This window comes from Hypanus sabinus, chromosome 9, assembly GCF_030144855.1.
Source record: "Hypanus sabinus isolate sHypSab1 chromosome 9, sHypSab1.hap1, whole genome shotgun sequence".
In the NCBI taxonomy this organism is placed as follows: Eukaryota; Metazoa; Chordata; class Chondrichthyes; order Myliobatiformes; family Dasyatidae; genus Hypanus; species Hypanus sabinus.
Window position 1 is genome coordinate 88,209,530 of NC_082714.1, and position 19,552 is coordinate 88,229,081.

Consider the following 19,552-nt stretch of genomic DNA (forward strand, 5'->3'; position numbering starts at 1 on the left):
TCTTCCACCAGGCCACCAGGATGATTAACTCACCCTGATTTGAGTGTACTCTATATTACACTGACTGCTCTATTTATTATAAATTACTATGATTGCACATTGCACACTCAAATGGAGACATAACATGAAGATTTTTACTCCTTGTGTACGTGAAGGATGTAAGAAATAAAGTCAATTCAATTCAATACTCTCTATGCGTTTGTTGACTTGTATGTGTAAGGACTGGGCATCAAACTGCGGTCTCGCAAGGTGGTGGTGGTGGGGGTTGCGTCGGGACTGTTTTACTCCTTGAACGTGTTCTTGGGTGTGGCTGCTGGTACTGTGTTTCAGCACTTTGGCCCCGGAGTAACGCTGTCTTGTCTGACTGTTTTCATAGGTATTCATGTATGGCTGAATGACAGTCAGATTGAATTGATTGCCCTCCAGTCCAAGACACCCCCACTACTGGAAACATCCTCTCCATGTCCACTTCAACATTAACACATATAACTATGTTCCTGTGATGCTCCACTAGGCAAGTTTCTCCTGGTACCTGCACCACACCGTACTGGTTCACATGACAATAAACTCCTCTTGCCCTGGCTTCACTGCCCCCACCCCTCACACTGCTGGGTGGAGGGGAAACAGAATCAGGTTTATCATCACCGGCATGTGCTGTGAAATCTGTTGTATTTCAGACAGCTCATTGTCCATTCAGAAATCTGACCGTGTTAGCGGGGGGGGGGGGAAACTGCTCCTGCAACTTCGAGTGTGTCTCCCTGATGACAGCAATGAGAGGAGGGTAGCTGCTGGTGGGGTGGGGGTGGCAGCAGTTGTAGTTCAGTGGTGAGTTGTTCTCCTTTCCAGCACACTCACCTTTACTGAGGTTATCCAGGTCTCCATCCGCCAGACCTGAGCAAAACAAAAAGAAAGTTGGTGTGACCTGGACTTGAGGAATTCCATGGTTCATGTCCCAACCCGCTTACTGAACTGCCCAGTTCAAAGTAATTTCTATTATAAGAGGTATGTGAATGTCACCAAATACCAACCTGAAATTCATTTTCTTGCAGGCATTCACAGGAGAACAAAGTACCAAGGAATCAGTGAAAAACTACACACAAAGACTGATAAATTGTACAACCTCAAAACTAGTAATAATAGATAGATAAATGAGATTGCTCCCCTCCCCTAGGTCCACTCATTTCATCTTCAGTGTGTGATGGGACAATGCAGAGCGAGCTTCACTCTGTGTCTGACCCCGGGAGTGTGTGACGGGACGGTGTGGAGGGAGTTTCACTCTGTGTCTGGCCCCGGGAGTGTGATGGGATGGTGTAGAGGGAGCTTCACTCTGTGTCTGACCCCAGAAGTGTGTGATGGGACAGTGTAGAGGAAGCTTCACTCTGAGTCTGACCCCGGGGGTGTGTAATGGGACAGTGTTGAGGGAGCTTCACTCTGTGCCTGACCCCGGGAGTGTGTGATAGGACGGTGTAGAGGGGGCTTCACTCTGTGTCTGACCCCGGGAGTGTGACGGGACGGTGTAGGGGGGGGGGGGCTTCACTCTGTGTCTGACCCCAGGAGTGTGATGGGACGGTGTAGAGGGAGTTTCACTCTGTGTCTGACCCTGGGAGTGTGTGATGGGATAATGTAGAGGGAGCTTCACTCTGTGTCTGACCCTGGGAGTGTGTGATGGGATAATGTAGAGGGAGTTTCACTCTGTGTCTGACCCCAAGAGTGTGTGATGGGACGGTATAGAGGGAGTTTCACTCTGTGTCTGACCCCGGGAGTGTGTGATGGGACGGTGTGGAGGGAGTTTCACACTGTGTCTGACCCCGGGAGTGTGTGATGGGACGGTGTGGAGGGAGTTTCACTCTGTGTCTGACCCCGGGACTGTGAGATGGGACGGTGTGGAGGGAGTTTCACTCTGTGTCTGACCCCGGGAGTGTGTGATGGGACAGTGTGGAGTGAGTTTCACTCTGTGTCTGACCCCAAGAGTGTGTGATGGGACGGTATAGAGGGAGTTTCACTCTGTGTCTGACCCCGGGAGTGTGTGATGGGACGGTGTGGAGGGAGTTTCACACTGTGTCTGACCCCGGGAGTGTGTGATGGGACGGTGTGGAGGGAGTTTCACTCTGTGTCTGACCCCGGGACTGTGAGATGGGACGGTGTGGAGGGAGTTTCACTCTGTGTCTGACCCCGGGAGTGTGTGATGGGACAGTGTGGAGGGAGTTTCACTCTGTGTCTGACCCTGGGAGTGTGTGATGGGGCGGTGTAGAGGGAGTTTCACTCTGTGTCTGACCCCGGGAGTGTGTGATGGGACGGTGTGGAGGGAGTTTCACTCTGTGTCTGACCCCGGGACTGTGAGATGGGACGGTGTGGAGGGAGTTTCACTCTGTGTCTGACCCCGGGAGTGTGTGATGGGACAGTGTGGAGGGAGTTTCACTCTGTGTCTGACCCCGGGAGTGTGTGATGGGACGGTGTAGAGGGAGTTTCACTCTGTGTCTGACCCCGGGAGTGTGTGATGGGACGGTGTGGAGGGAGTTTCACTCTGTGTCTGACCCCGGGACTGTGAGATGGGACGGTGTAGAGGGGGCTGCACTCTGTGTCTGACTCTGATGTGGGAAATGTTAAAACAGGGACAGTTGATTGTTCCCCTTACATTTTGGCTGTACTGCAGAAATGTTCCTACCCAATCAGAACAGATCTGTGGAAGCAGCGGCTCTGCTGTAAACCCTTTGTAGGACCAAGTCCCGTTCCATGCCATGAAGAGGTTGGGGATTGTGGAAGGAAACACAGGAGGGGCAGCGGGCGGCAGTGGAACTGGGCTGGTCTCCACCGTGGACGGGTAAGGGGTTGGGGTGAAGTGGCTCCAGGGAACGATGGCTGGGGGCGGGGGGGCTCGTGGCCTTTCAACACTCACCACTTTTCCTGCTGTGGCCCAGCGACGGCTGTCCAGTGCTGGTGAAGGGAGATGTGACACTGGGATTGTTCACACTTGTATGGAGCGCAGAGTCCGAATTGGTTCTGTGCAGAGAGTTCAAAGTAAGTTTATGATCAAAGTACAGATAGGTCACTGTATGAGGGAAACAGCTGGTGAAAGGGTGTTCTGTGTGTGTGTGGGGAGGAATTACACGTCAGCCCCGCCTCCTCATATACGGGCACCCAGTGTGGTAGGGGGCAGGTTGTGAGGGGGATTTACTGGCGGGCTTGCTTCTGGGCCTGGCCAACTGGCCATGCATGGGTCTAGTCAGCGGACAGTCGAGGGCTCTGCCAGGGTTGACTGCCTGGCTCTCCTCCAAGGGTACATTCGTGCTCATCTGTCTTTGAAGAGGGAGCATGCAGTCACAATGGGTACAGTGGGGGATTTCTGAGAACAGCGACCACCCCCACTCCCCACCCCCGGGAATTGACTGTCCTAAAGACAGTGATAATCATATTTTAATTTGAATTAATTTTCTGTCAGAGTCCGTCAGAGGGAGAGGGAGGGAGACTGCAGAAAGAGAGGAAGAAGGGGTAAGTGGATATTACCTGTGAGAGGAGGGAAGGGTGAGAGGGGGTGGGGGCAGAAGGAGCAGGGGAAGGAAATGGGAAGATATCTCTCTAACACACAGACTTGCAGGCACACACACACTCTCACACACACACACACACACACACACACACACACACACACACACACACACACACACACACACACACACACACACACAGAGTCAGAGAGACACACACAAGGACTCAGTCAGACACATACACACACACATTGGTGTTCCATTGACTATTGGGCACCGCAGGAGATACATGGCATCTGGATGAGGATGGATACATTTTCAATTTAGTTTCTGATCGTTATTGTTTACTTACTTAGGGATACAGTCAGAACAGGCCCTTCCGGCCCAACGAGCTGCACTGCCCAGCAAACCACCGATTTAACTTTAGCCTAATTACAGGATAATTTCTTCGGAATGTGGGAGAAAACCGGAGCAGCCAGAGGAAATCCATAGAACATTCAAACTGCTTACAGGCGGCTCTGGAATTTAACTCCAAAGTCTGGATTGCTCCGAGCTGTAATAGTGTTGCACTAATCACTATGGACTGTGGCTCCCCAAAGTGGTGACGTAGACATTGGAATAAATATATTTTTGTGAGAAAAAGAGGCCACTTGGAGCCAGAGGGAGAGCGAGCAGGCTGCACACAGGATTGTACTGAGCTCTCCAGAGTGGTGTGATTGGCGAAGTAATCATTTGAACTACAGGGATGGACGGAGCTGACTCTGCTGGCTCATGGTCCCAGTGTCCAGGCTTGTTCTGCACTGCAGGGGAGAGAGTGGACAGGGCTGCAGGGGTGGGGGGGGCGGAAGGGAACAGGGTGTTGGAGAGGGAGGCAGTGTTGGGGGACGGTGTAAGGAGGGTTGTGGGGAGTTTAGAGGGTATGGGGAACTTGGGACAGTGTAAATTACAATGTGCAGACACAGAGAGGAGCAGAGCACGGCAAGAGCAGGTTCACCTGTTGAGGGCCGACGTCAGTCCGAAGCGATGCCCCTTTTCAGCTGGGAAGTTGCACCAGGGTAAGGCATTCCTGCAGTGAGAGGGGAAGAAATGAAGCAGGTCACACACACACGATTGACAGCGGGACAGACAGCAAGACAACTGTTCTACTTGTGAGTTGTGGACACAGCTCAGGACATCACAGAAATCAGCCTCCCCTCCATGGACTCTGTCTACACCTCTCGCTGCCTCGGTAAAACAGCCAGAGAATCAAATCCCCACCCACCCTGGACACCATCTCTTCTCCTCTCTCCCAAAAGCCTACCACCAGGCTCAAGGACGGCTTCTACCCCACTGTTACCAGACTCTTGAAGGGATCCACTTTATGATAAAGGGGAGTCTTGGCCTCCCAGTCTATTTGCTGATGGCCCTGGCACATTATTCTTTGGTCTGCGCTATGGTCTTTCTGTAACTGTAACACTTTAATTTGCATTGTTATTGCTTTTCCCTGTACTATCTCAATGCACTGATGTGATGGGTATAGCTAGCGAAGTCTTACCCACTGTACGAGTAAGCCAAATTACCAATTGTTGCAGAATCTGGAACTCTATAATAGAGGTGGGCTTTATTTATCCCACGTACATGGAAACGCACAGTGAAATGCGCCGTATTGCATCAATGATCAATGCAGCCCAACGATGTGCTGGGGCTAGGCCACATGCTCCCACTGCTAACGTAGCATGCCCATAACCCAGATATCTTTGGACTGTGGGAGGTAACTGGGGCACCCGGAGGAAACCCATTCTGACTCAGGGAGAATGTGCAAGTTCCTGACAGACAGTGGTGGGAATCGAACCCCGATCAGTGTTTGCTGCTGTTGGAAAGTGATGCGATGATTGCTACGCTATCATGCTGCTCTTAAATATGGTTTGTAAATGCAATACAAGCTGAGATAAGTGTCCGTTTGTGACGCTTGCAGGCTGCCCCCTCAGACTGCCTTAGTTATTCACGTAAAACAATGTTTCAATGTTCATACGACAAATAAAGGTAATCTTTAAAAAGTTAACAAGAACAGCACTGTACCTTCTCCAGCTGGTGTCCGGGGGAGGTGACAGGTATGCCGAGCTGTACGGGGAGCTGTCAACGTGCACTCTTCAGTTAAGGAACTAAATTCCAGACGTAGAGAAAGCCATTGTCCAAAGCCAGCGTTCAAAGATCACAGCGTGCTTACACGGTGCTGGCAATCGGCTGGGGGGGAGGGGAGATGGGGGAGAGGAGGTGTGAGGTGCTTGTACTCAACAGCTGTTCAGGCACATGGTTTCTGTGTGTAATACAGAGCTATCAGGAGACTTGGAAGCAAAGGTACACAGAACACTGCACCCTTTGACACTTAAGACCTCCTGGTCCTGTCTGTTCTGGGATTTTCACACACAACAGACTCTTGGAGTTTACAGGGAAGGATGTGAAAACAGGAAACATATAGCGGGCGGCAGTTCTGTGGGTGACAACTCCTTGTTGATGAGAGAGGTCAGAGGAGAATGGCCGGACTGGTTCAAGGAAACAGTAAATCAACTAAACAAGCATTACAACAGTGGTGTGCAGAAGAGCATCTCTGAATGAGGATGGGCTTACAGCCGCAGAAGACCACACCGGGTTCCATTCCTGTACCCAATGAAGAGGCCACTGGATGCATGTGTCTCTATATACCACCCCGGGGTTCATTTTCTTGTGGGCATTTGCAGTAGAACAAAGAAAAACAACAACATCAATGAAAAACTACACACTAAGACAGACAACCAGTGCTGAAAAAAGACAAATTATGTAAATATATTTTTTTAAAAATCAATAAGTAAATGCAGTGGATTCTAGTTAATTGGGCCATCTGTTAATCGGGACAGCCACTAATATGCGACAACTTTTAAGGAACAAAAAATTAATTGAGAAAATAGCCAGAATTTCCTTTGTTTATTTGGGACACTGCTGCTTACTTGGGACAGGTGACGGTCGCCGAACAGGTTCTAACTAGCGCCAGTCACACGCATTCGTGTAGCCATTAGACACTACACCATGCTTAAGAGTGAACGTTTTTTTTAAATAGTGTCAGTTGTGTGTGCTTTTGTCACTACTAGTTGGAGAGAAATAAGCAGTAAGACAATTCAGAACGGTTTTGCTCACTGCAGTTTCAAGCATTCAGGCTTAGAGACGCAAGAAACAGCTGGGAGTGAAAATGAGACGATTTCTCTACTTTAACAAGTTAGGAACTATAAGGAAGTTGAAGATATTGACAACCATCTTGAATATTACAGTGAATCTTTGGAGGATGTAGTCATCGATAGTTTAGTACGAAGGCAGTCCGCTAGCTGCACTAGGAATCTGCACTGACTTTGTTCATTGCATACACTGGATGAGCTTGTGTTGAAAACAATTAGGAACTAATACATACTGCCATATTGCTGGTAGTGTTCTAACTTGTTCTGTGTTTCATTTAAACATGCAACTTGTTACTCAGATTGAGTTTTTCATACTTTAACTATTTCTATGAAACCTCAGCTAACTGGACAGCTGCTTAATTGGGCCAAAATGTACTGGTCCAAATTAACCGGAATCCACCGCATATAAATACATACTAACCAACTAAGTTACTAAGCAAATAACAAACTAACTGAATGAATAAATAAAATAAATTTGTTTAAAACTCAGAGCATCAGTTGTAGAGTTCTTGAGAGTGTGTTGAAAGGAATGACTCAGGGGTGGGGAGACTCTTCAGAACCGTACATTGAGCTGAGAAGTCGGACTGGAGAAGTTGCTGCGATTCTCTGCGGGACAAAAGGACTGAGAGGATATCTGACAGTGTCTAGCTGGCTGAGACACTATGAGACAGTCCTTATTATAGCAGAGGGGATGTAAGTTTCAAATTTGGGGCAATAGATGCAGGGAGCAGGGAATCGGAGGAAATAAATACGTTACTGGGAGCTGTAGAGACCTGATGGGACAAATGTTTACAAGTGCACACTGTGGGAAAATGCTCTGATTTCTGTGTCATTTCATCATTGCAATGTTCCTCCCAGAGGATTCTTGATGAGCTGTTGGCCAAGGAAAGGATATCTGTCGTCTGTGCGGTGACATCAGCCTGGCGACCTGCACCCGCTCCACCAGACCGTGATGCCGCGTCCCCCGGCTCGAGTCCAGCCCCGAGTTGAAGGGACTCTGCAGATCAGAGCAAGATGAGACGTGAGCACAAACCAGACCAACAACCCAGTGTTCATAGAACATAGAACAGCACAGGCCCTTCAGCCCACAATAGGACAGTACAGCAGTATATTTCACTGGAGTTATCGCTGATTAATAAATTAGAATGGTATTATATATTTAATTAGAGATACAGTATGGAACGGTCTCTTCCAGCCCAATGAGCCTCAACACTCAGCACCCAGCCTAATCACAGGACAATTTACAATGACTAATTACCCTACTAACCCATATGTCTTTGGACTGTGGGAGGAAACCGGAGCACCCAGAGGAAACGCGCACAGTCACGGGAAGAACGTACAATCTTCACCCTGAACTTCAGCATCCCGAGCTGTGATACAGTCACACTAACCACTACGTATTGTTCCGACTCTTTAACGTACTCTGAGATCAATCTAACCCTTCCCCCTCGCATAGCCCTCTATTTTTCTGTTATCCATGTGCCTATCTAAGAGTGTTTTAAATGTTCCTAATGTATCTGCCTCTACCACCACCCCTGGCTGAGGGTTCCACGTGCCCACCACTCTCTGTGGGTTTGCAGACAGCCTTGATTGGAGAGGTGGGTTAAGGGTTACGGGGAGAAGGTAGGAGAATGGGGTTAAAAGCAAAAACCTGACAAAGCAGCCCCTGTACCCAGCACGGCACCCCGTCTGTCAGGACAGAGGACTTTGGCGAGCTGCTGTTGACGGGCCACACCCCAGTAGGGGTGATGGGCCAAAGAAGAAATAGCAGTAATAACAGGGCTATTCGGCCCATCAAGACTCTCCTGTCAATCATGACAGATCCTCGCTTTCAACCCCATTCTTGCCTTAAATACATTCAATGACTTGGCCTCCACAGCAGTGTGCGGTAATGAATTCCACAGATTCACCACCCTCTCGCTAAAGAAATTCCTCTTCATTTTCATTCTAAAGGAACATCCTTCTTATTCTGATGCTGTGCCTTCTAGTCCCAGACTTCCCCTGCCCCACTACAGGAAACATTCTCTTCCTCTCAATCCAGGCCTTTCAGTCTCAGGTAGGTTTCCCCTCCCCTTCACCCACTCATCCTCCCGAATTCCACCAAGTACAGGCATGAAGACAACAAACGCTCATCCTCTCCAACGCCAACACACCGTGGCTGTATTGTGTCCTGGAATAGGACCTGCCTTCAGTGGAGAAGCCAGGAGAACAGGGTTGAGAGGGAAAATAAATCAACCACGATGGACTAACAGAGCAGACGCCATGGGCTGAATGGCCTAATTCTGCTCCTAAGTCCTATGATCTTTATGGGACCTCCCGAAGCCATCTCCAAGGAGCTTGAGGACAGGGGTCAGGGGAAGCAGACTCCCCTTGACGCCACTCAACACTCTGATGTGGAAACACAGTGCCTTCACTCATCTGACTCTTCACCCTTCAGCTTGCTGCTGTTCGTAGAATCTTGCGGTGCACAAAATAGCTGCCACAAAAGGTACAGTACCAAGCTGGCTGAGATGCGTATGGGGGGGGGGGGGGGAGGTGGTGTCGAGTTGCTGGATGAAGGAACAGTACTGCATAGGAACAGGCCATTCAGCCCACTGTGCCTGTGCCAAATTAAACTCAGTGCTATCTAGATATAAGAACATAAGACATAGGAGCAGAATTTGGCCGTTCAGCTCATCCAGTCTGTTCCAGCATTCCATTATGGCTGTTTTATCATCCCTCTCAATCTCATCCTCCTGCCTTCTCCTTGAGCCATACACCTCCATTCGTCATCCCAAGTCTGTCGAAAAGCCTCTCTAAAACCTCTATTGTATCTGCAGCCACCTCCATCTCATTCAGGCACCCACCACTCTGTGTTTAAACCTTGCCCGGCACATCTCCTTTGATCTTTCCCCCTCTCGTCTAAATGCACGTCCTCTAGCAATTGGTATTCCTACACTTGGGCAAAAAGAGAGCCTCCCCTATCCCTGCCTCTCACAGTGCTATAAACCTCAATCAGGCCACCCCCTCAGCCTCTGCCGCTCCAGGGAAAACAACCCAAAAATTTGCCCAACCTCTCCATATAGCGTGTGCTCGTGAATTGTAACTATCATTGGGAATCCCCTCTCCAGTAAGACTGACTGAGCACCTTAATTACAACGTTCAAGCAACTTCCAGGAGAGAATATTAGCAATCTCAACATTGAATTGTTTTCTTCAAATAAGTCGGTCACTCCAGAAGGAACCTGGCAGAGACCAATTAAGGGCAGCAGAAACTTTCTCTGAAATACACTCAGTTTAAGCTTCACATTCAGACATATCATTTTAACCTCACCGGGACCCCACTACCCCCCACACTCCCTTTAACCTCAATGTGACCCCATGACCGCACTCCTTTTAACCTCACTATGACCCCATTACCCCTACTCCCTTTAACCTCACTGTGACCCCATTATCCCCACTCCCTTTAACCTCACTGTGACCCCATTATCCCCACTCCCTTTAACCTCACTGTGACCCCATTATCCCCACTCCCTTTAACCTCACTGGAACCCCATTTCCCTTCCCCACTCCCTTTAACCTCACCAAATTCTCCTTTTCCGTACACCCTTAAAACAACCTTGAAAATTTTGCTGTAATTTTCTCTTCTGTTTCAAAATATGCTTTATTCATAAAAATTCTAATATACATAAAACAAGCAGGTAAATACTTTCATGTAATTCCCTACCTGAACATCAGTTAGTAACTTGTGCAAAGTGAGCTAAAACAAACGGAAGAAGTTGGAGGAACTCAGCAGTTTGGGTGACGTCTATAAGGGTAGCCTCCAACCTGATGGCATGAACATCAGTTTCTCCAACTTCTGGTAATTTCATCTCCCTCTCCCTTCTCTCTCTCTCCATTCCACATTCTGGTTCCCCTCTCACCCCTTCTCTTCTTCTCAGCTGCCCATCACCTCCCTGCTTCTCTCACTTAATGTACCGTTCCCCGCACACCCACCTTCCCCTTCACTAGTGTTATGTAATGAACAGGATTTGATAAGCGATCTCGCAGTAAAGGAGCCATTAGGAGGTAGTGATCACAATATGATAAGCTTTTATCTGCAATTTGAGAAGGATAAGGGCAGCTCGGAGGTGTCAGTGTTGCAGATGAACAGGGGAAACTATGGAGCCATGAGGGAGGAGCTGGCCAAAGTTGACTGGACGGATAGCCTAGCAGAAAAGACAGTGGAACAGCAATGGCAGGTATTCTTGGGAATTATGCACAAGGTGCAAAATCAGTTCATCCCCCAGAGAAGGAAGGATTCAAAGGGGGGAAAGGGGCCACAGTGGCTGACAAAGGAAGTCAGAGATTGCATTGCATTAAAAAAAAGGAAATATGATAGATCTAAGGTAAGTGGGAGGACAGATGATTAGGAAATTTTTAAAGGAACAACAGAACTTAACTAAAAAGACAATACAGGGAGAAAAAATGATGTACGAATGCAAGCTAGCCAGGAATATAAAGGAAGATAGCAAAAGCTTTTTTAGGTATGTGAAGAGAAAGAAGATTAAGAACAATGTTGGGCCCTTGAGGAATGAATTGGGTGAAATTGTTATGGGAAACAGAGAAATGGCAGAAGAATTTAATGAGTACTTTAGATCTGTTTTCATTAAGGAAGACACAAGCAATCTCCCAGATGTATGGATGGGCCAAGGACATAGGGTAACAGAGGAAATGAAACTGATTGACATTTGGAAGGAAACGGTGATGAGAAGACTGATGGGACTGAAGGCTGACAAATCCCCAGGTCCAGATGGTCTGCACCCTAGGGTACTAAAGGAGGCGGCCCTGGAAATTGCGGATGCATTGGTAATCATTTTCCAATGTTCCTTAGATTCAGGATCAGTTCCTGAGGATTGGAGAATGGCTAATATTATCCCACTTTTTAAAAAAGGAGGGAGGGAGAAAACAGAGAACTATCGATCTGTCAGCCTGACATCGGTGGTGGGAAAATGCTAGAGTCCATTATTAAGGATGAAATAGTGGCATATTTAGATAGCAGTGATAGGATTGGGCCAAGCCAGCATGGATTTACCAAGGGTAAATCATGCTTGACTAATCTGTTGGGAGTTTTTCGAGGATGTAACCAGGAAGTTAGACGGGTGAGATCCAGTGGATGTAGTGTACCTCGATTTTCAGAAGGCATTTGATAAGGTCCCACATAGAAGATTGATGGGTAAAATCAAAGCTCATGGCATCAGGGGGGAAGGCATTGACAAACTGGTTGGCAGATAGAAAGCAAAGGGTAGCAGTGAATGGGTGTTTCTCGGAATGGCAGGTGGTGACTAGTGGGGTGCCACAAGGCTCGGTATTGGGACCACAGCTGTTTACCATTTACGTTAACGATTTGGATGAAGGCATAAAAAATAACATCAGCAAATTTGCTGATGATACTAAGCCGGATGGCAGTGTGACATGTGATGAGGATGTTAGGAGAATTCAGGGTGACTTGGATAGGCTGGATGAGTGGGCAGATACTTGGCAGATGATGTTTAATGTGAATAAGTGTGAGGTTATCCACTTTGGGAGTAAGAACAGGAAGGCTGATTATTATCTGAACGGTGTAGTTAGGAAAGGGAAAAATACAAAGAGATCTCGGAGTCCTTGTTCATCAGTCACTGAAGGTGAATGAGCAAGTGCAGCAGGCAGTGAAGAAGGCTAATGAAATGTTGGCCTTTATTACAAAGGGAATTGAGTACAAGAGCAAGGAAATCCTCTTGCATTTGTACAGAGCCCTGGTGAGACCACACCTGGAGTATTGTGTACAGTTTTGGTCTCCAGGGTTAAGGAAGGACATTCTGGCTGTAGAGGAAGTGCAGCGTAGATTCACGAGGTTAATTCCTGGGATGTCTGGACTGTCTTACGCAGAGAGGTTAGAGAGACTGGGCTTGTACACACTGGAATTAAGGAGATTGAGAGGGGATCTGATTGAAACATATAAGATTATTAAGGGATTAGACAAGATAGAGGCAGGAATTATGTTCCAGATGCTGGGAGAGTCCAGTACCAGAGGGCATGGTTTGAGAATAAGGGGTAGGTCATTTAGGACAGTGTTAAGGAAAAACTTCCTCTCCCAGAGAGTTCTGGGGGTCTGGAATGCACTGCCTCGGAAGGCAGTGGAGGCCAATTCTCTGGATGCTTTCAAGAAGGAGCTAGATAGGTATCTTATGGATAGGGGAATCAAGGGATATGGGGACAAGGCAGGAACCGGGTATTGATAGTAATCGATCAGCCATGATCTCAAAATGGCAGTGCAGCCTCGAACGACTGAATGGTCTACTTCTGCACCTATTGTCTATTGTCTCCCGTAAAACCTGCCAGGTTGAACTCCTCCTCTCACCCCCATTCACCCTTCCCATCCATTCCTCACGACAGGTCTCAGCCCAAAAAGTCAACTGTTTATTCTGCTCCATATTTGCTATCTGACCCGCTTGAGTTCCTCCAGCATTTTGGTTGTGGTGCTCAAAGTTTCCAGCATCTGCAAAATCTCGTTTTTGATTAAAGTTAGATCAAGGTTTGTAAGGTGATTAAAGAGTGTAACGTTCAATTGTTTCGAAAATCAGGCAGTCCAGCAGCAGAGGCCAGAGAGTGCTGGAATATCAGAGTCTCAGCAGCAAGGTTTGAAGACCCTTAGAGCTGAGTGGAGGCAAGAGGTGCCACTGACCCCTGATTCAGTCTCATTCGGGAGGTGCGTCAGAACGACCATTAGTGATGAAAAGGTATAGTACCTGGAACTCAGCAGTGTTACTCGAGATGGCGTTGACGTTCGGTAGCGAGCCTCCATAATACTGCCCTCGTGTTTGTGACAGACGAAGCTGGTGTACTTTCTGAGCTTGTAACTGGAGGGGTGGGTATGGAAAAGGAAAAGGTTAAGTGGGCAGGTATAAATCTCTCTCTCACACACACACACACATGCACACATACATACACACACACACACATATACACACAGAGTCACAGGCACACGCACACACAGAGGCACAGGCACACACACACACACACACACACACACACACACACAGATACACACACACGAGCAAGGCTGAGCACAGAGAAGAAAACCAATTCAACGCAACCATCAGCAAGGACCCAGAATCAAGACCCAGTGGATGAAAGCCCTAGCCATAATACACTGTCAAATACAGGTGCCTCAATAAGAATGAATCGTGGGATTAGCCAGACAGGAAAAGGGCCATCCCTACCAGTAATGTGTTTGATAGTGACATGCCTGACTCCATACATACTATACTACACAGTTACACAATGGCAGACGAGACAACTCCTGTACCACACACATTACACTGTGACAAACCCTCCCCACCGGTTCTATACCCCCGGTGTTTTACAGGATAAACACCCCCCCCCCCCACCACCACCAGTACTGTACCTCGGTGTTACACGGTGACAGACCCGTCTCTTCCTGAAACTTAAACTATAAGCAGAAATCACTTTCCACAGAGAACTAATAAAATACCCTACAGCATTAGCAGTAAAATCCTAACCAGGGCATTACACTCCCCCCCCCCACCACCAAAAACAGTCATGTTCTCATGACTTTGAAATTAAAATACCCATCAGCAGAGTTTTCAAAGGAATTTCATGAACAGGAATCCCAGTTCACTTGTAAATGGCCGTGACACATCTCACTCTGGGGAAAGAGTGCATTATAGGCCAGTCTATCTGGGCTTTCCTGACTCTTTGAGACTTCCTTATTCCATCTTTAGCTCTTTCTGTCAGACTTGATACAGACTCTTCCTGTCTGCTGGAGGGAACCTCCCCGTCTACCACTTATGTTTTCTGTTTCCGTGCTCCATGACTGAACTTAAGTTTCCTTCAATGTAAGCAAGTGCTGCTGAACATCTTCAAACCCCACTGGTGCTAACCAGTGAGACCTCTGTCAGAAAGATGGCCTGGGTCACTCTAATAGTGTGGCAGCTACTCCCGGCGTAACCAACATCAGACTCCACAGCAGAAAACGCATCTTCATGTCCAACATCTTCTCAGTTAATCTCCTTTTTCATTCCTCAGACGTTCTGGCAAATTTGGGGCTTCCTGTCATTCTAGCTACTGCTCCAGGACGTAACATGACAGGTTTAGACTGGGTAAACCACACAGTTCCTTGTTTCTGCTCATCATCCTGCTTAGGAGGAACTTGCACCTTCTCAAAAGCAGCTCTGAACACAGGGTGAATGGACAAGGTTTTCAAAAGATTCTCTCCATGTCAGTTGTTAAGAAGGCATATGGTGCATTGGCCTTCATCAATCGTGGGATTGAGTTTAGGAGCCGAGATGTAACGTTACAGCTATATAGGACCCTGGTCAGACCCCACTTGGAGTACTGTGCTCAGTTCTGGTTACCTCACTACAGGAAGGATGTGGAAACCATAGAAAGGGTGCAGAGGACATTTACAAGGATACTGCCTGGATTGGGGAGCAAGCCTTATGAGAATAGGTTGAGTGAACTTGGCTGTTTCTCCTTGGAGTGAAGGAGGATGAGAGGTGACCTAATAAAGGTGTACAAGATAACGTGAGGCATTGTTCGTGTGGATAGTCAGAGGCTTTTTCCCAGGGCTGAAATGGCTAACATGAGAGGGCACAGTTTTAAGGTGCTGGGGAGTAGGTACAGAGGAGATGTCAGGGGTAAGTTTTTTACTCAGAGAGTGGTGAGTGCGTGGAATGAACTGCTGGCAGTGGTGGTGGAGGCGGAGACGATAGGGTCTTTTAAGAGACTCCTGGATGGCTACATGGAGCTTAGAAAAATAGAGGGCTATGGGTAAAGCCTAGGTAGTTCTAAGGTAGGGACATGTTCGGCACAGTTTTGTGGGCCGAAGGGACTGTATTGTGCTGCAGGTTTTCTATGTTTCTCTCCTTGCATGCTGCCAGGAGCATTCTCACAATGGCAGTGTTCGTCCCCTCTTTTCAACAGGATCCTGGCAGACCAACACTGGTGTATCAATAGTCTCAATTACTTCAACATCTGCTTCAAAAACTCTAGGACAATGACAAGTAACCATTGTATGGATACTCATCAGTACTAAATCGTGAATCTCAAGTGTGTCCATGGTAAACACATCAAATACCAGTCGTAAAAGGGTCTATAAAGTAATTTGAGAACCTGTGGCATGTATGGCCCTAGCATAAACATCTTCAATCTGTATGGATACATCAGAGCTTGGTCCCACTAAACCCAGAAGAATAATGTTTTGTACTTTGCTATTTGCTTTGATACACACCAGCCTGCTCCTTTACTCTGTAGTTTTACCTCTTCTGTTTGATTAACGGCTGAAGATTTTGCTGTCCTTCAAACTGCCGCTTGAAATGTCCATCTTCTCCACAGTTGTAACAGGAAATATTGGTTGCTTCCCTGGTTAAGAGAGCCCACTCAGTAGCAGCCCTCTGCTTGGTACGCCCCACCAGTGGGTCTGGCTTCCTATCGACTTTGTCATGCTTGGTGGCAGCACCAACTGATATCATCCGAGATACCTCGATCCTCAGATCTTTCACGACATCTTGCAAAACCCCTGCTTGTGTGGCATCAGTGGTCGCTTTAGCAATAGAGGCTACTACCAAGGACTGTGCCCTGCTGATGGAGACCTCCCACTCTTCTATCGAGTTTTTCACCTCTAACTTCTCTGAGGAACTCGGTAAGAGATGGAGGACGGACCATTTGCAGGTAACTCGAATACATAGAGCAGTCCCAATATGTGACAGCGTGCGCCCTTCACAACTTGCTCCATCCTCAAGCAACTTCTCTCAGGCAGCTGAATGCCCCTTTTGTGGTACAAAAGCTTCGTTCCTTCCTCCTGAAATAAGTGCCTAAGATCGGCTGCACTCTCTGCAGTGCCCAATGCATCATGCAGAGCTTTCGGGTAATTAGCCAACGTAGCTAATGGATTTTCAGCCTTAAGGAACCTCGCTCTATCAGCTGCCGGCCCCTTTGAGCTCTCTACTGTCTCAGTGTTTTTTTTCACATTATCTGAGCACTGCCACTCATCCAGTAACTGAGATGTCTGCTCTTCCCCATCGGCTGTGAGCCTGACCCCAGAGAACAATCCCAGCCAATAATAACCTTGGCTCTCCGCAGGTATACGTCTGCATTGTCTGCCAGTGATGTAATAGCCGAAGTAAGCTCAGAAATTCAATCAACTGCTGGAGGACTCAGTAGACCTTTCACGTTAGACAGCTCCTTCCCCTCACTCCGCAGAAATGAGAGCAATTTGTCTTCAAAGTCTTCACCCTCAGCTATGGGAGACTCGTCTTCCAATTCAGCAACCCTCACTTACACGCCCCTCTTCTCTGGAAGTCTGGCCCCGCTTCTCCAGTACCCCAATCTCACCAGACAGATCCACTCCCGTCACATCATTGTCAGACTGAACAACGTCCTTGCCCGCTACTCGGTCAAACTTCCATTCCATGATCGTAACTTTCCCTAATAGCGAAACCAAACTTAAAACTCTAATCAACAATGCATCTGGGCTGTGGATATGCAACCCGCTCAGAACACAGGCATTAGTTACGGGTGATCTCTTTGAATCACACCAACGCTTATCACTGTGGCATCCATAATCACGTATCTTAACCACTTCCCTGGACACAGGCTTAAACACACACCCCACTTAATCAATTCTTAAAGCAAACATACAGCGAATCCAATTTCAGATGAGCCCCCACAATTAACCCCTTTTTACCAGGCACCTCGAGAAACATGGCTCGCTGGCCCCTCACGAACAGCCACTGGACTCAGCAGTGACGGAACCACCTTTCTCAAACTTCATGAATGGAAGACTGCGATCACTTGGGTCCCACCAAAACTGGGAAGTTGGGATGTTTCAACCACCCAAACCCTGATCTGTGCATATACTGCCCTCAACCATCTTCCTTCCTGTTTTCACACAACTCCTGACAAATCCACCTCGACCCACAGAAGTTTCCGCCCAACTTTCTCTAGAACATTCTCCCAATGCCAGCATCCTGATTAGGTGTAATGCAATGAAAGGACGTCCCTACCAGAACTATACTCCGATGCTAAAGAGCGACAGACCTGTCCCCACCGATACTGTACTCCGGGGTTACGCAGTGACAGACCCGTCCCCACCGGTACTGTACCCCAGTGATGTACAGTGACAGACCCGTCCCCACCGGTACTGTACCCCGGTGTTGTACAGTGACAGACCCGTCCCCACCGGTACTGTACCCCGGTATTATACAGTGACAAACCTGACAACACTAGTAATGTATCCCAGTGTTACACAGTGACAGACCCGTCCCCACCGGTATTGTACCCCAGTGTTACACAGTGACAGACCCGTCCCCACCGGTACTGAACCCCGGTGTTACACAGTGACAGACCCGTCCCCACTGGTACCGTACCCCGGTGTTATACAGTGACAGACCCGTCCCCACTGGTACCATACCCCGGTGTTATACAGTGACAGACCCATCCCCACTGGTACCGTACCCCGGTGTTATACACTGACAGACCCGTCCCCACTGGTACCGTACCCCGGTGTTATACAGTGACAGACCCGTCCCCACTGGTACCATACCCCGGTGTTATACAGTGACAGACCCATCCCCACTGGTACCGTACCCCGGTGTTATACACTGACAGACCCGTCCCCACCGGTACCGTACCCCGGTGTTACACAGTGACAGACCCATCCCCACTGGTACCATACCCCGGTGTTATACAGTGACAGACCCGTCCCCACTGGTACCGTACCCCGGTGTTATACAGTGACAGACCCGTCCTCACCGGTACCGTACCCTGGTGTTACACAGTGACAGACCCGTCCTCACCGGTACCGTACCCCGGTGTTATACAGTGACAGACCCGTCCTCACCGGTACTGTACCACGGTGATATACAGTGACAGACCCATCCCCACTGGTACTGTACCCCGGTGATATACAGTGACAGACCCGTCCTCACCGGTACCGTACCCTGATGTTACACAGTGACAGACCCGTCCTCACCGGTACCGTACCCCGGTGTTATACAGTGACAGACCCGTCCTCACCGGTACCGTACCCTGGTGTTACACAGTGACAGACCCGTCCCCACTGGTACCGTACCCCGGTGTTATACAGTGACAGACCCATCCCCACTGGTACTGTACCCCGGTGATATACAGTGACAGACCCGTCCTCACCGGTACCGTACCCTGGTGTTACACAGTGACAGACCCGTCCCCACTGGTACCGTACCCCGGTGTTATACAGTGACAGACCCGTCCCCACCGGTACTGTACCCCGGTGTTATACACTGACAGACCCTTCTCAGCTGGTACTGCACCCCGGTGTTATGAAATGACAGACCATTCCTGTACCCGGGTGTTATAAAGAGACAATATCATCACAAATACTGTACCACATTGTTATACAGCGAAAGACCCGTCCCCACCAGTACTGTACCCCAGTGTTATACAGTGACAGACCCGTCCCCACCGGTACCATACCCCGGTGTTATACAGTGACAGACCCGTCCCACCGGTACTGTACCCCAGTGTTATACAGTGACAGACCCGTCCCCACCGGTACTGTACCCCGGTGTTATACAGTGACAGACCCGTCCCACCGGTACTGTACCCCAGTGTTATACAGTGACAGACCCGTCCCCACCGGTACTGTACCCCGGTGTTATACAGTGACAGACCCGTCCCACCGGTACTGTACCCCAGTGTTATACAGTGACAGACCCGTCCCCACCGGTACTGTACCCCGGTGTTATACAGTGACAGACCCGTCCCACTGGTACTGTACCCCAGTGTTATACAGTCACAGACCAGTCCCCACCGGTACCCCGGTGTTATACAGTCAAAGACCCATCCCCACCGGTACCGTACCCCGGTGTTACACAGTGACAGA

The 19,552-nt window shown here is 48.6% G+C and overlaps 1 protein-coding gene across 1 annotated transcript in view; it reads right to left on the reverse strand.

The window, feature by feature from the left end:
* The window catches only part of LOC132399579 (CREB-regulated transcription coactivator 2-like), a 45,914-nt gene that overhangs the window by 23,330 nt on the left and 3,032 nt on the right, over window positions 1-19,552 (reverse strand). The window contains exons 2-7 of the mRNA XM_059980090.1: window positions 13,416-13,526; window positions 7,566-7,667; window positions 5,544-5,605; window positions 4,480-4,551; window positions 2,897-3,000; window positions 856-891 (exon numbers count right to left, since the gene is read on the reverse strand). Coding sequence (XP_059836073.1) covers window positions 856-891; window positions 2,897-3,000; window positions 4,480-4,551; window positions 5,544-5,605; window positions 7,566-7,667; window positions 13,416-13,526 — 487 coding nt within the window. The remainder of the gene's footprint in view (window positions 1-855; window positions 892-2,896; window positions 3,001-4,479; window positions 4,552-5,543; window positions 5,606-7,565; window positions 7,668-13,415; window positions 13,527-19,552) is intronic.